The sequence below is a fragment of the Phaethon aethereus genome (genome assembly GCF_964289735.1).
Source record: "Phaethon aethereus genome assembly, chromosome: 1".
In the NCBI taxonomy this organism is placed as follows: Eukaryota; Metazoa; Chordata; class Aves; order Phaethontiformes; family Phaethontidae; genus Phaethon; species Phaethon aethereus.
In genome coordinates this window covers 71,403,223-71,417,932 of record NC_138575.1, presented here as the reverse complement: position 1 = coordinate 71,417,932, position 14,710 = coordinate 71,403,223, and the positions used below count along the sequence as shown (strand labels likewise).

Sequence of the window (14,710 nt, the reverse complement as noted above, 5' to 3'; positions counted from 1 at the left end):
AGGCACTGCAGGGAGCTTCACCCGTCTTCTGTGCAGGTTTTTGAATTTTCAGCTTGTTGGCAGTTATGAGAAATCAAAAGGAGATCTCATTTGGGGTTCATCAAATGAAAATACAATGTTTTCTTCAAAATTTTCAGTGTCTTAAATGAAAACAATGGTAAAATGCAGAGTTACATTCAAAATGTTTTCTTTAGGATTTGAACAATGAGGATTTTGTTCTTTTCATGTATCACATCTTTCTAAAATATTAGTGTAAAGTCTTTGAAAAGGAAAGAAAGCAGGTTTTTAAATGTCAAAAAAGCACCTTATTAGATGTGGAAAAAGAAGGCGTGTTTGGTGACGTAGGAACTACTTTACAATTTTGCTGCCATCGAGTCTGGCTTTTTAACTGGGTGGAGGGAGGGAGGTTTAGCAGTGTAAGTTCACTCAGCAGTTTTATGTTTTTTAAGCACATACCTTTTAACATCAGCAAGGCGCTTCTTCCACTGTGAAAGCTCACATTTAATTCGTAAAGAACACTTCTAACCGATACTGATGTGTGGAAGAATTTACATCTAGCAATTCAAATGTTTTAAACAGTGCTTTGCTCAGACAAATTGTGATCTATAAATGAGATTTTTATACATACTTTTATTGCTCCAAACCATTGTGCTACATAAAAGGGGGGGGGGGCAGGACATAAGCGCAGAAATCAATGGTTTATGGGGAAGTAGACAGCCAAAATGGTATGATATTCTGAAACGGGCAGACCTCCCAGTGACCTTTGAGCGTATTCACCAGTGTTTGTGAAACTCTGAATGTGTCCCTGGAAGTACTTTGCTGGACAATAACATCAATATTTTGCTAATTTAACCAAGGGAACAATCGGAAACCCATGAATAATTGGTATGATGTGGATTAAGCCTTTCTAATTAGGAAACCTGTAACTAGCAGATTTTTATCTTTTTTTAATTGTGAGAATTGAAGGCATTTTGAGTTGTCAGGGTTTTAGGACATGTACAGAAGCAAGACATAGCTTGAATACCAGACCCTTGTTCAAGCAGGTATCTCCACTGATTGTCCTGGGCTGCATCTGATGAAGTCGGGAAACATGATTATGAATGGGAATGTTTCTGGCCAAGCCACAATTTTATAGGGGCCCAGTTTTTTTTGTTTTTCCTCAACTGTGAAGTCTGTGTAGTGTCTAAAGCATGAAACAAGCAGTCCTGTCTAAGGATCAAGTCTGACATATCAAGAGTATTTGAGAGACTATTTCTGTGCTCGGCCTCACATCCAAGCAACAGTGTTATGTATGTGGAGTGCAAGCATGAGGGAATTTGTAAGTGTGCACTGGGGTCTGTGTTTAAATATTGCACAAATGTCTTGAATTTTTACTGCTGCCATGTTAAGTTCTAGCTAATAACTGCCTATTTAGCTGCCTTTGGCTCTTCAGTATCTTCAGGTTCTCTGAAGTTACATGCTTAGGTTGCAACTTTGGCCCTTTACTACTTCCTCAGCATCCAGACTAAACGCAGTACCAGGATATTAGTCTGTGCTTCTACTTTTTGATAATATTTGTAGATTAAAAGATGAGGTAAAATAAAATGTGCAGACTTCCTACATGCTTCCTAGCCACCACTGCTGCCTGTGGCAGCAGCAGCAAAACTCAAAACCTGCCCCGCACCCATTTCAACAGCACTAGCACTGTTACCCTCTCACAAGAAGCAACAGCTTTGCATGCCTGAATGAAACTACTGTTTTCATAGGAGACCTTTAAAAAGTTAGGAGTGGGAGGGAGGTGGTGTGACTGTGGTTAATGAACTGAATGAGGAGAGAGGAAAGGGCCATTTTTGGTGTGTGGGATTATGATGTTGAGTAGTTGACAAGGGGCAACATTTGTTGTCTTTGGGTGCAGGAAAAAACCCTGTACAATGAAGTCAAGCACAAGTAAGACTTCCCAACCTCTTCCTAATCCTTGTGTGAAGATGTAAGGGAACAGTTCTGAAGACCCAACTATATCAGGGCTCACTGCACAGAGCATGCTAGGAGATGATGGCACTTTTCACATGTGGCTCTCAAAGCTTCTTAGCTCTTCAAAGGCATGTCCTTTGTTCCTCCCATGGCAGCACGCACAGCATGAGGCAGCAAGGAGAAAACCTGCCCTAGTTTCAGTTAATGGTCACTCACTGCGCAGAGCTGCTGTGGCATACATCTGGGTCAATAGATGCTGTAAGAGCTGCAGATCAATATAGAGCATCTATGGTGTTAGCAGACCTATAGGCATGAAGCCCATAATTCAAAAATCTATTATAAAACCTGAAACTTCAGACAGCTTTACAGCTGTGATGACTTGAGAGTTTCATTCTGACAGGTGCTGGAAACCATATCAACATGCAGCATGAGTCCAGAACATTGTTCTTTTGGACTTGCTTTCAAGGAGCGTGACAAGGTAAAACCAAAAAGTATGACATGTCGATTCAGGCTAAAAGGCTCTGCAAGATATTCTGAATGACACTCTGACTCTTTCATTGCTCTACTTATGTCTTGAACTCCAGGAGAGGGGGTTTCCACTGCTATCCCAACACGCTCAGTTACGCTGTTTTGCGTACTAGATGGAGCAGGAGAAGGTATTTTTCTGAAAGAAAGAGTTTTCATTGTAATTGATTTTGTGATTAAGTAGCTATGAAAGGAAAAATACTTTTGCACTCTTACCGTGCAAATGGAATAATTTTTTGACATGTAGTCGAAAACTGTCTAGTAAATCCAGGCTATTCAGGCAGTATTGTTTGCAACAATGCAATTTTGGCATCTCTGCAGCAAGCTTGTACCCTGTCACGTTCAGCCAAGCTTCTGTTACAACCAGCTCACAGAGTGAGATTTTGTGTGCACATGAATGTTTTGAAAGTAACCAACCTGCTTACTCTGGTCTACGATACAGAATAAATGTAGACACAATGGGCAATGGGCCAGGGGTAGGGAGGAGGCAGTAGATGAGAAGAAAGCAGGAACATAGATGTTTGGGTTTTTACCCCTACTAGTTCTCTAGAGGGATGTGAACATATTTTCTGAGTAAACATATAATGAAACTCTGAAATACATTTTTAAAAAAAGCGTGAAGGCAAGGTCTGAGTGGTCAAGCGCTCAATTCTGTCTTCTGTTCAGATGAGGCCAGACAAATCTTTCTTTGCTGTTCCTACTGAAATGGCAAGCCCTCCAGCTGAGGTGCCCTGGTGAAATAAGAAGCACGTACCATTGAAGCCTTTCTTGTTAGCAGTCTGCCCCCTGAAGAGAGGCCGCTCTGCCCTTTTGCATCCATCTCTCTGCATCTTATTTAGAGAAACAGCATCTCCTCTGTAGGACTGGGCTTAGTGGAGACAGTACTAGATGCATGGAAAGAAAAGCAGGGGCAATTCATATCATACCCATTTAATAACCAGAGGTAGAGTCCTGTTTCTTCAGTACCCTTCACAAGGACCTGTTTTATTTGGGGAATTATGGAAGTCTATGCAGTTTTGCATAATCTGTATGAGATGATAGTTTGAAGGAAGTTTTCCATTGTAACCAACATGATGATGAAGTAGCTATTAAAGGAATACACACCTATTTACCTGCTAGTGGAATAACTCTTTGGAAGAAAAAAATTCAAATATCATCTGAAGGAGGTTATCAGGCTCCTGGAAGTAGCTGAGCTACTGAATTACACGCTGAGAGACGATAGCAGGCCTGGGGGTGACTGAATAAAAAGCAGCTGTGGGTGTATTTGCCGTTTTGCTGATAGTGACTTCACAGGTAAGCAATCCAGTGTCTTTACTTTCAGTTCAAGTTTGTTTTGTTTACATTGAGTACCATTGCTGCTAACTTCCAATGAGGTGGCACAAAGCAACAGGTTACAAAAATGCCATCAACATCCATTCTGACAGCATCCATGTCACAATACACAAAGATGTACCGGAATTATACAAAGACAAAAAAAAAAAAAAAAAAGCTAATTATTCTGACTAAAACTGAAACTGGCAGTGAAAAAGAAAAGAGCCCCCCACCCTGACCCCGAAGCCCCTGCAGGAATCCGTACCAATGCTTTGGCAGCCTCGTAGCAATAAAGCGATAGCCAGCCCTTCACATGCCAAAACCTTGTTTTTGTAACATCGTGAATTCCTGGCTCGGAGATATAGTTAAATCTGTTAAAGCACTTCCCCCTACCCCCCACCCCCCCAACCTCAATCAGCATCACGTTTTTACACGGGGTTAATACTTATTAAAAATAATAAACAAATGAGGAGTATAGGCACCATAGACTGCTCGGACAGTTAAACGCTATAGTAATGGAATCTAAGACATGCCAGCTTGAAACTCGGCTGGCCTTCGATTAGATTCATCTAAAATAAGAGCCTGATCAGGGGTGTTACTGAAAAGGTTGGCAAAAAGAGCAATGCCTCTGCTTAATTAGTAGTAGCACAGTCAAGAACCGAAACCACCCCATGTCTCAGTGTCGGCTGCCTGCCTCGGCTTCAGGCTTCATGGATTGGATTTCTGCTCATCAGTCCGTTCCTTGGGTCCTGTGCTCCCCCCCCCCAGACTCCACGTACATCAGTGCTCTAGGAAACAGTCAAATCCATGTACCCAGCAACCCCCGCCCCTCCACCCCCTTTTATCTTCACAGTCTCTGTATTTCTTCATGTATGTTCATGCCTCGCTATTCACTAATGAGGTATTATTAGATACTAACAATGCCTGCTCTCCTATGGACGTTAGCACAGACCAGTGACACATGAAGAAAGCTCTTCAGTCAACCATTAAAAAAATATTGCACTTCCTTTAACCTTAAGCTCAACCTGCACAGAAAAAAACAAATTAAAAAAATTAACCAAAAGTACCAAACAAAAACCCAACAGTCTGGAGCAATCTATATTATGCACATATAGTGTCATTTCCTTCCTATTGTTTAGTTGAATTTGGTCCCGTATTTTAAAAAAAAGTCCAGAAATTAAACAGTTCAAAAGACACCGCAGGCTCGTTAAGGCTTTGTCTCCCCAGTGCTTCGGAAAGTTAAAAGTTTCTTTCTTTCATTGTCCGTGTACTGCAAAGCAGCGATCTCTCCCGGCAGAACAACTGGCTGTTCAAACCATCAAAAGAAAAAAAATCAGAAGCAAGGGAAGATGGGTGTGCTTCATGGTCTCACCTGGAACCAAACAAACAGAATGCTTTGTGAATAAAAAAAGGAAATAAATACAGTTCTTGGCATTTATTTTTACCAGCCCTCAATACAGGCTGGAGCTGCAGCCCACCCGTACAAGCAGCTGGGCTCCAGGACTCAGGGTAGACGGTGAACTACCAGACATGAGGAAAAGTGAGGCAAAGGGGGTTCATTTTACGGGCAGGGCAATGGTGTACGCAGAAGCTAATAAAGACGCATGTGCAACACCACAGCCACCCAGCAGAGATGGCTGGTGCTGGTGCCCACAGCCCAGCTCTCCGCCAGCTATTTGAGAAGCCAGCTTCTGTTGACAGTCTGTAGCTTCCCGCTTCACCCAAAAGCAAATATTAAGGTTATGGATGGGTTATTACTGCCACCTAATGAACTAAAGCTCATCGCCTTAAAACAGCAGTGACGTGCATCCTCACAGCTTGTCCCCACAAGGAAACCACTTGGTAGGTCAAAGCCATGGGTTTTACTCCGCAGCTGGGCTTCAGGCACTGGGGCTCAGTGGAAAAGCAAGACGGACCCTTTGCTTATGCTAATGGTAGTACCAGTCTGAGACACCTCCTATTGCCTGGTTCAAGATTTATGGAAAAAAAAAAAAAAAATATTCCCCAGCGTTTCATGTCAGAGCTTTTTGGTCACTGCCTCGCCCTCCAGCAGGCTTTGCTGTTGTGGCAAACCTCTGCTGGCCGTGGTAACCTGGTGGTTGGCAAGTGACTTGAGAGTGACTGAAAGTTGTCCCCTCCTTTGAACTTTGTACAGTGTATTCGGACAAGTGGCAGGGAATGGTTAAATGGCTTAGGATTTCCAGATTCTCTTTTTCTTTGGATGGCGGGTGAGCCAATACACTCTTACAGTGCCGTGGAAAGTATAGCGGATAATTTACTGCGAGAGGCTACAGGGATTTTCCTCGCACTCCCCATGGGAACACCACCTCAGAGGGGGATGAGGCCCGGAGAACTCCACACCCCCAGCTCCTGGAGCAAACACCCATGATGCTGGCTGCTGCCGAGCAGCGGGGGCGCGAGGCTGTGGGCACGGCACGCGTGCCTGACTTACCACCTGCAACTCTGAACTAGGACTTGCTGACGTTCTCATATATGACATCGCTGATGCAGAACTGCTGCTTCTTCTTTTGCCACATCAGTTGCACACACTGGTGAATAAAAATGTATTGTTCCTGGAAGAAAAGACCAAATGAGTGAGCATTTTTTGCACCTCGGAAAGCATGACAAACACCCAAACAGTGAAACAGTTTGACGGTTCACAGTAACAGCCTGCACAGCTTCCCCATCTCCCCCTCCTCAGCCCCACGCCATGTACAGTGAGGTGTCTGCTCCCAAACTAATAGCCCCCAATTGTTACAGATAGCAGCTGGGGAGGCACAAAATCCACCTGAGCCGCCCTGGCATTGTAATCACTTATTAATAACCTGAATGATGACAGAAGATGAATAGAATAGAAGAACAGAACAGAAAGTTCAGCTGGATCTGAACTAAGGTGGACCTACTTTATATTGCCTGAAAATGAATTAACTCCCAGCAAGGTACACGAGTGCTTTATGTGCAAAAAATTGCATCCACGCCACATATGCACCTGAAATATTTCAATGGACTTCATGTTTCTTAGTGCTTGACTTCTTCACCAATAAAAGCTGAAACCTGATTTTGTTCAGAGAGCAGTTAATCATTTGGGGAGTTGTTAACCTCTGTGCAAATGACACTGTCAGTCAGTCGGGTCAATCACATGCCCCCTTATATTTGTGGACAGGTTTTTATGCAACAAGACTGTGGGACTGTGGTTTGATCTTTGATTTTGGTTACGGACTGGCTTTTCTAAGCATATCATCACACAGATTAAACACTGTAATTCAATTTGGAATAACCTTAACTGATGACTTTTAGATTTCAAAGAGAGAGAAGGCATACCCTGATGAATCCTTACACTAAGCTTTATGTGCACTAGGCACAGGGAGCAAGTAGATCTCAAGCAAAAACCACTGTCCCAGAACCTGAGTCTGGATTTCAGCCCCTGTCCCCAGTGGTCTGCTGCTGCCAGGAGATACCAGTATGAGTTTGAAGCATGTTGGAAGCATTTGACCACAGAAATGCCTGGATTTCCTTCCTCACACCCACTAATTTGGACTGACTGGTTTCAATTCAGGATATTCTCCAATCTAACCTCCTTTTTGGGCCTGGGCCATTTGGTTTTTTTAAACTGCCCAGCGAGACACTGCCAAGTTTCCAGTGTACGAGGCAACATGAACCCAGGTGAGCCGTGTGTGGTTTCAGGTTTTGTAAGGAAAGCCTTTTCGGTGGCCCCTGTGCCTGAGTGCCAGTGCCACCTAGTGACCTCTGTGGCCAGGTTTGGCCACTGCCTGGAGCAGCAGGAGCTCAGCGACCGCCAAAGCCCAGACCTCCGCATCAGCCCCAGGCAGGCAAGAAGTTTGTACATGGGGGAAAAAAAAATAATTACCCCCCCCCCAAAAATCACATCACCTCTGGAGTGATAAGACAATTGCAGCTGAAATCAACCGTCAAGATTTGTTTTTCTGGTGTTAACATAAGGATCTGTCTTTGGATTAATTTAGTGAATTGGGGTGAAAAATGGTAGTTTGATAGGAATGACCCAGAATGGTCTGAGAATAATGACCTTTTTTCATTTCTAGATGCTAGTTGTTGTCACTGCAGGTTTTCCTCCTCTGCTCCTCTCCCTGCTAAGTCTTCTTTGCTTTGCTCTGGGTTAAATAATCCTTGTCAGCAGATTATCTACCAGACCCAGCCTGCAAACAGTGATGGTGGCATTTCCAACCGTATGGAGGTTGCCAGCTTATACACCGTGTCTGACCACTGCAGAGTGCAACAGGCGTGAAATATTTCCCTCATTAGTAGAGGAACTGGGAAGGTTTCAGATGCACAGAAGCTTCTGCTTTGGAAAAAGAGTTTGTGAATTTTTTTCCATTATCTATACTGACAGTATGACTATTCTCCTGACATTTACCTTAAAAATAGAAGAAGAAATATCCAGTAGATATTTGGGCAGGGAGAGGGACAAGGAGGGTGCCTGGCAGACTCACTGTTCTTTTGTCTGTTTTGCTTATTATTTGTATTGCCATTGTGTAACTGAGTTCCAACCCTTGGCCAGATGATACCCTCTTGAACAAGCGTGAGTGGCTGTCCAAGACTGATATCATTTCATGAGCCATTAATCCCCTCAGCAAGCCCAATTATTTTCCAAATGGTTTGAAAATTTCATATGTTAATCTCTTCTAACGCATTTTTTGCATATTAATTTCACAAAAAGTGAGAATAACTCATCCCCTCTGGAAGATATCAGTGAGACTGTAGACGTATTATCAGACCCACCTATGCAGCAGATTAATAACGTGACAATATTACAAGGAAGATGAAAACTTAATTGTATCTATTCATAGCTGTTTTGTCAAGCGTTCAGGGGGAACAACAGTCCTTGGACATGAACACGCTACAGAGAGGTATGAAATAGATCTGACGATACATTCACAACGCTGAAGCGAACTGATCTTACCTCCGTCTGCACCATGGACATTCTGTAGGACCGCATGTCAGACACCAGGCCCAATATATCTACGAACTCGTGATCACGGATGTGCTGTAAGAGCCGATCCAGGGCTATGAAGGTTCCTGTTCGCCCCACTCCAGCACTGCAACACACACAGACATGCATCTCACGTCAGGCTTTTCTGATGGGGACACAGAGGAAAATCAGAGGTACTGCAAAAAGCAGGTGTCCTGCCGCTGAGATAATCAATCAGTAGCTTATCTGAGGTCAGACAGGCTGGTTAATCTGTAGGATTTAATGCCTTGCCACCCTTCCGTACATCGTCTGGCCAGAATGTATGGAACGGATGGCTCTGCAGTTATTTCACCTTCCGAAACTCCCCTTTACGCACCCACGTGCAGAATGTGCACGCACACCCTCACCCACCTGTAGCTGTCGGGCTCTTCCCACTTCCACTGCTCCCCTCAAAGGTTTCGTTAGACATCTCCAACCACAGGGGCTGCAGCCATGACTGCGGAGACCCGCTCGGCAGTGGCTGCTGCACGGAGGCGGCTGGGGTGGGTGGAACCCGTGTGGTTCAGTTCCACGGCTCCCCACACTGCCAAGCCCTCGGCTTTGCAACTGCACTGCCGCAGCTCAGCCTCACAGGACAAACCACCCAGAAGGGTCTACGCTCCGGGACTTAAGTATGCCTTGGGAGCGCGAGACAGCAGTAGTCAGCAGCCACTCAGCTGCCAAAATCTTCATCCCTGCAAAGGGAAGCTTAGTGGCTAAAGACACACTGTTTTTATTTAGAGATTCTCATGTGCTTGTAAATCCTTGCATCGTGATTCCACAGGTAATGCTTGAGTCTGATTTCATTATGGGTGTGGGTTTATAGGTTTTATAGAGGTTTTATAGAGCTTCACATAGATTTCCAACATCATCTCTAAGGATAGAAGTGTGTGTCTTAGCAAAAGTTCGTTCTGCTGTCTTGTATCATTTTTCAGAAAAGCCTTGGAAGTATTTGCAACGAAGTGCAACAGTTCATCTCAACACAGTTCAACATAGATTTCACTAAACAGGGCTGTTTTTTTCTGCTTGTGTTTAAAAAAAAAAGTCAATATCTCGAATGAGATTAATACAGTGGAGCTTTTGATCTACTTATTTGATTCATCAATTGATAAATTCATAAATAACAAATGGGGAAGTTGTAATGATGTCAGTTCTATGCCATCTTTAACATTTGAGAACAATTGTTGTAGGAGTTGATCTATACATTCTTTCTTCCCCTCTTCCACTAATTTCATAGCATTGCTGCTTTTAAAGTACGTGGTCTAAGACATTCCGTATACTCTAAAATTACTACCTGAAAACCCCTCTCTCTGCGGTCAGAAGCATCCTAATTAAAAAGAAAATACTACAGTTGTTACCCAGCTCTCTGACGCTTGTTTCTATTCCTTCCCAGAACTATTAAGTGCTATATGAGAGGCTTGATTTCACAGCACTACATATAAATCTCTTCTGTGGCTTACTGCACCTTTCTGGATATTAGGATTCCCAGAACAATACTCCCTACGAATTCCTCCATTAAGTGACAGGGGAGGGCTGCAGGACTTACTTTTACAAATGCTGTTGTTTTGCACTCCAGTAGAACACTAAGTGCCTTATCTGGAAACTAGCAACGATATTGGTATAAAAGACTGTTTGCTGGGAAGGAGCTCTTGAAAGCGTGCAGAGTGGTGGCAAGAGGGATTCACCAAGCCTCAACTTCTATCAGGAGTGTGTCATCATACTGTACACGCATTCATCCATTGCAATCTATTTACGTATTTCTGAGAAATCTGTTGCGAGTAGCTCTCGCACTGGGAGCCACAAAGGGGTTTGAAGTCAGTTGGGAGCATTGCATCAGGAACCAACCTGGTATGATATCATCACGAACACGGCAGCTGCCCCCAGAGAGGCTGAGTAGGTAAGCATCTGAATAAACCTCCAGGTGACACACAAGAGAGAAATCTGATTGATAGCATATAAAACAACCTTTCTCAAAAAAAAAAAAAAACAAAAACAAAACCTCAAAAAAACCCATATATGGGTTATTATGGGGTAGTGGTATTACTGTTAGCACAGGATAGTGCTCTTCATGTAACCTCCAGAATGCACTGAAAGCCGAGCGACCAGAGGAGAAGGATCTGCGCGGAGACACGCTTCTGCAGGGCAGCAGCGTGCTGCGGCGGGCGGCTGGATGGACTGTGTTGCCCGTATCGTGAAGGCGTGGAAACGGGATGGCAGGGGCAGGCTCTGAGCAGGTGTCAATCATCAGGATGGCTTCCTGCACCTCCTGAAGCCACGTGTTTATAACATCCAAAGATATGATTCTCCTCTAGAAAGCAATGCCTTTGAGTCTATGGCTGCAGGCTGAAATCCCAGCCCCACCGTAGTCAAAACGGGGGCCTAATCCTTTACCCTTAATGCCAGAGAGAACCGTCTCCAGCTAACAGGTAAGCAGAGCCCCAGGATCTCCCCTTCCAACGGTTTTCCAACCGATTTAACAAGTTACATCCTTCAGTTCTCCATTTCCTTGAAGCATTTACCTGCAATGTACGACCATGGGGCCTTTGCTCTTTGCCGACTTCTGCCTGACCATCTGTACGAACTGGAGGATGCTTTCGGCGGCGTTGGTCGTGGGCACACCATGGTCTGGCCAGGCAGTGTAGTTAAAATGCATCACGTCTTGCACCTCATCAGCCTAATGGGAAAAGCAGAACAGCAGCATGTTCACAGGAGCTTTAACAGTGCAGTCACGCTCAGTCAGACTGAGGGTTTTTTGTAATTTTGTTGTGGTTTCCCCCCCCCCAAATACAGCCTAAGAAAGTAAAGTCAGCCAAAAAAGTGGCAATGAATTTACGTGTTATGTGATTAAAAAGGGGAGGGAGTATAAGGCCATCATGACCAAAAAGGCATGAATCCTTGCTTCTGGGTTTGGGATTTGATTTTTTTGCTTTTTTTCCTCACAGTGGTTCGATTTTATTTTGCTTTTAAATCAAGAACTGTTGCATTTTTCAAGTTCAGGCTTTATTCCTCTTTCTGTTCCATTCCCTCTCCTTTTCTCATTTTGCCACAGATAAAGAACAACGCTGTTGGCAAACAATCAAGACGGGACTCTTGAGAGTTTTTCTTCTCAAGTTTCAAAGAAAACAAAATACCCAAAGGGAAGAAAAAATTATTAGAGGGGCAGAGGAAATATTTCAATAAATGCCCATTATTATAAAAAAAGGTTTATAATGCTAAAAACTCTAGTGGCTTTAGGTGAAATAAGATCCTCAACACTATTAGTTTTGTCTTTGAGACTTAAATGAACTCAAAACATGGGGAGGGGTGGGGGGTGTCATCACCAAAAGCCACGGCAAGCAACGCTTTTAGTTCTGCCGTTCTGGGTCAGGCTAAATGCCCCTACTGCAGTAATCCCTCTCCAGTCACGGGCACCAGCAGACCTTTAGGCAAAGGACATTAAAAAACAGGATCGGTTCTTTTGTACCCTGAAGTAGCTATCCTGGGTTTGGTAAAGGACAGTTTACCTGAGCTGCAAACTGCAGCCTCGTCATTATTTTCAATGGATACCAACATCCAACACATCGTGTTTTATGCATTTGCGCTCCTAACCTGCACCCTGTGCGTGCTTTGTAACCCAGCCAGGCATGGCTGGCTAGGACTGAGGTCCTGGGCCAACGCTGACGTGCCAGTGCCCAGCTTTTTTCATGTCCCCTCCATAGCTCTCACCTCTCCTTCACAAGCTGGTGCCTGCAACGAGCTGGTGCAGAAAGCAAAGCTGGAAGGAAATGCTTGAAAATCTGAACAGCTTTAATTCGGAAATCATATGCTTTCACGGGTGTTTCAATACTTTATAGGAATATATGAATATTGCAGAATTGCCCTTTTGAAAAATATTTTCAGTTTCTACATTGATATTTTTCAAGTTTTGAATAGCTTATAGCAAGAAGATATGCCCGAGATAAAGAAAAGGAGTTTACACGTTCGTTTTCACTAATTATTGGCAGCACAGAAATGTCTAGAACTCTGGTCTTACTTTTGTTTCAGTCTTGCACTTTGCTGAGAAATTTGCAGAGACAACAATTTTAGGGGAAAGTTTTGTGATTTAGCCATTTCCCTATTTGGGGTGAGGGTAGGGCCATCAATCTTTCTCTTAGGTGTTTCCCACTGAATGTCAGAAATGGACAAAAGTTAAAGAAGGCTGGACCGAAATCACTCCCAGTCTTTTAGCAGGGCTATGCAAACTGTTTCACTTACATAGCTAATTCGGAAATTCCTATAAACCCAGTCTGTGTGCTCCTCCTCGGACAGCATCTCCACTGTGATGTCCCCATATGCAACAGGATCTTCCGTGAAAGGCCAGTAGTGATCACATTTCACCTGAAAGGGAAATAAATACATACATATTTGTATTTACAGAATTTATAATTATATTATATTATAATTTATATATATTATGATATCAAGGAAAATATAAAGCATAACACTTGTATTTTATTATTATTTAAATTTAAAAGTGCAGAATCACAGAATGGTTGAGGTTGGAAAGGACTTCTGGAAGTCATCTTGTCCAGCCTCCCTGCTCAAGCAGGGCCACCTAGAGCAGGTTGCTCAGGACCATGTCCAGATGGCTTTTGAATATCTCCAAGGACAGAGACTCCATGACCTCTTGGAAACCCCTGCCAGCACTCAGTCACCCTCAGAGTAAAAAAGTGTTTCCTGCTGTTCAGATGGAATTTAATATGCTGTAATTTGTGACCTCTGCCTCTTGTCCTGTCACTGGGCACCAGTGAGGGGTCCCTTGTCTCCATTCCCTCCCATCAGGTATTTATACAGAGACAAGATCCCCCCAAGCCTTCTCTTTTCCAGGCTCGAGAGTCCCAGCTCCCTCAGCCTCTCCTCACATGTCAGATGCTCCAGTCCCTTAACCATCCTGAAACGCCTGCCGTAAGTGAATGAAGTGCCATTCCAGTCCTTGTCACGATGCTGCCTCATGATCAGAAAACAAGGGAAAGAAATTCACCTACCAGAAAATAAGTATGTTTTCAGAATACTTTCTTTTATACTATGTGCAAGATTTTGCTACATACCCTCCTTTTCTCATTACACTGAGTAAGCATAACAATAATTTGAGATTTTTGCTGGAGAACCATCTTCCAAAAGTCATTCCTAGTTTCTGGCAGTGGTCCCTGGGTTGCAATGTATTCCTGGGGTGAGTTATAACCCTAAGAAACAAAGACAGGTGCTGTTTACCAACACGATTAATGCTTCAGAACACATATTTTTCTCTGGCATACGTATTTTTTTAGCTTGCTCAAGTTCATTTTTTACTTTTTAAAGTGATTTCTAATACAAAGAAACTCCTTCATAATTTTTTGTATTGATTTTGAGATTACAACTTTCGCCAGTTTTTGATGCACCCAAAGTATAAGCAATCTGAATGAAAGACAGAAGATGAACCTGTTATTATACAAATCCTTTGCCCTGAGAACAAGAAAGGCAACATTAAAAAAACAAGTAATGAGAATCCTAAATCAAAGTTCCATTTTCTTCCAGATTTCATAATCTAAGGGTTTGTTTAGTTACAAACATCAAAACAATTATAGACATTGAGCCTGCTCACCCCAAGCAGTGTCTGTGGTGATTTTTAGTCACTAATGTAAATGGAAGGTAGCAATGAGCAGGAGTATGTGCACATCTTTATGTCATAAGGATTTAAATTAATAAAATATTAATTAGAATTCTGATTAAATTAATAGAGAACATGGTGAGTCAACACCTTTTACAGATTATCATTGTTATGTTTTATTTAAGCTCAGATGTTTTATATCCATGTATTCCTTCTCCTATATTTATCAATATGCTTTTAGTTGGAAAGAGACCTTCCCCTCCCCCAAAACCAAAAGACCATTATAAAGACTATAATAAAAGATCCACAGAATGGCCATTTTGGCATCTGCT

General features: G+C 43.0%; 1 protein-coding gene across 1 annotated transcript in view; it reads right to left on the bottom strand.

The window, feature by feature from the left end:
* Positions 1-6,254: 6,254 nt before the first annotated feature.
* Positions 6,255-14,710, bottom strand: part of PTPRO (protein tyrosine phosphatase receptor type O) — a gene marked incomplete at its 3' end in the record, with an annotated part of 156,768 nt that continues 148,312 nt past the window's right edge. Inside the window, exons 22-26 of the mRNA XM_082014404.1 lie at positions 13,840-13,974; positions 13,007-13,129; positions 11,293-11,447; positions 8,726-8,861; positions 6,255-6,359 (exon numbers count right to left, since the gene is read on the bottom strand). Of these exons, the coding sequence (XP_081870530.1) occupies positions 6,255-6,359; positions 8,726-8,861; positions 11,293-11,447; positions 13,007-13,129; positions 13,840-13,974 (654 nt within the window). The remainder of the gene's footprint in view (positions 6,360-8,725; positions 8,862-11,292; positions 11,448-13,006; positions 13,130-13,839; positions 13,975-14,710) is intronic.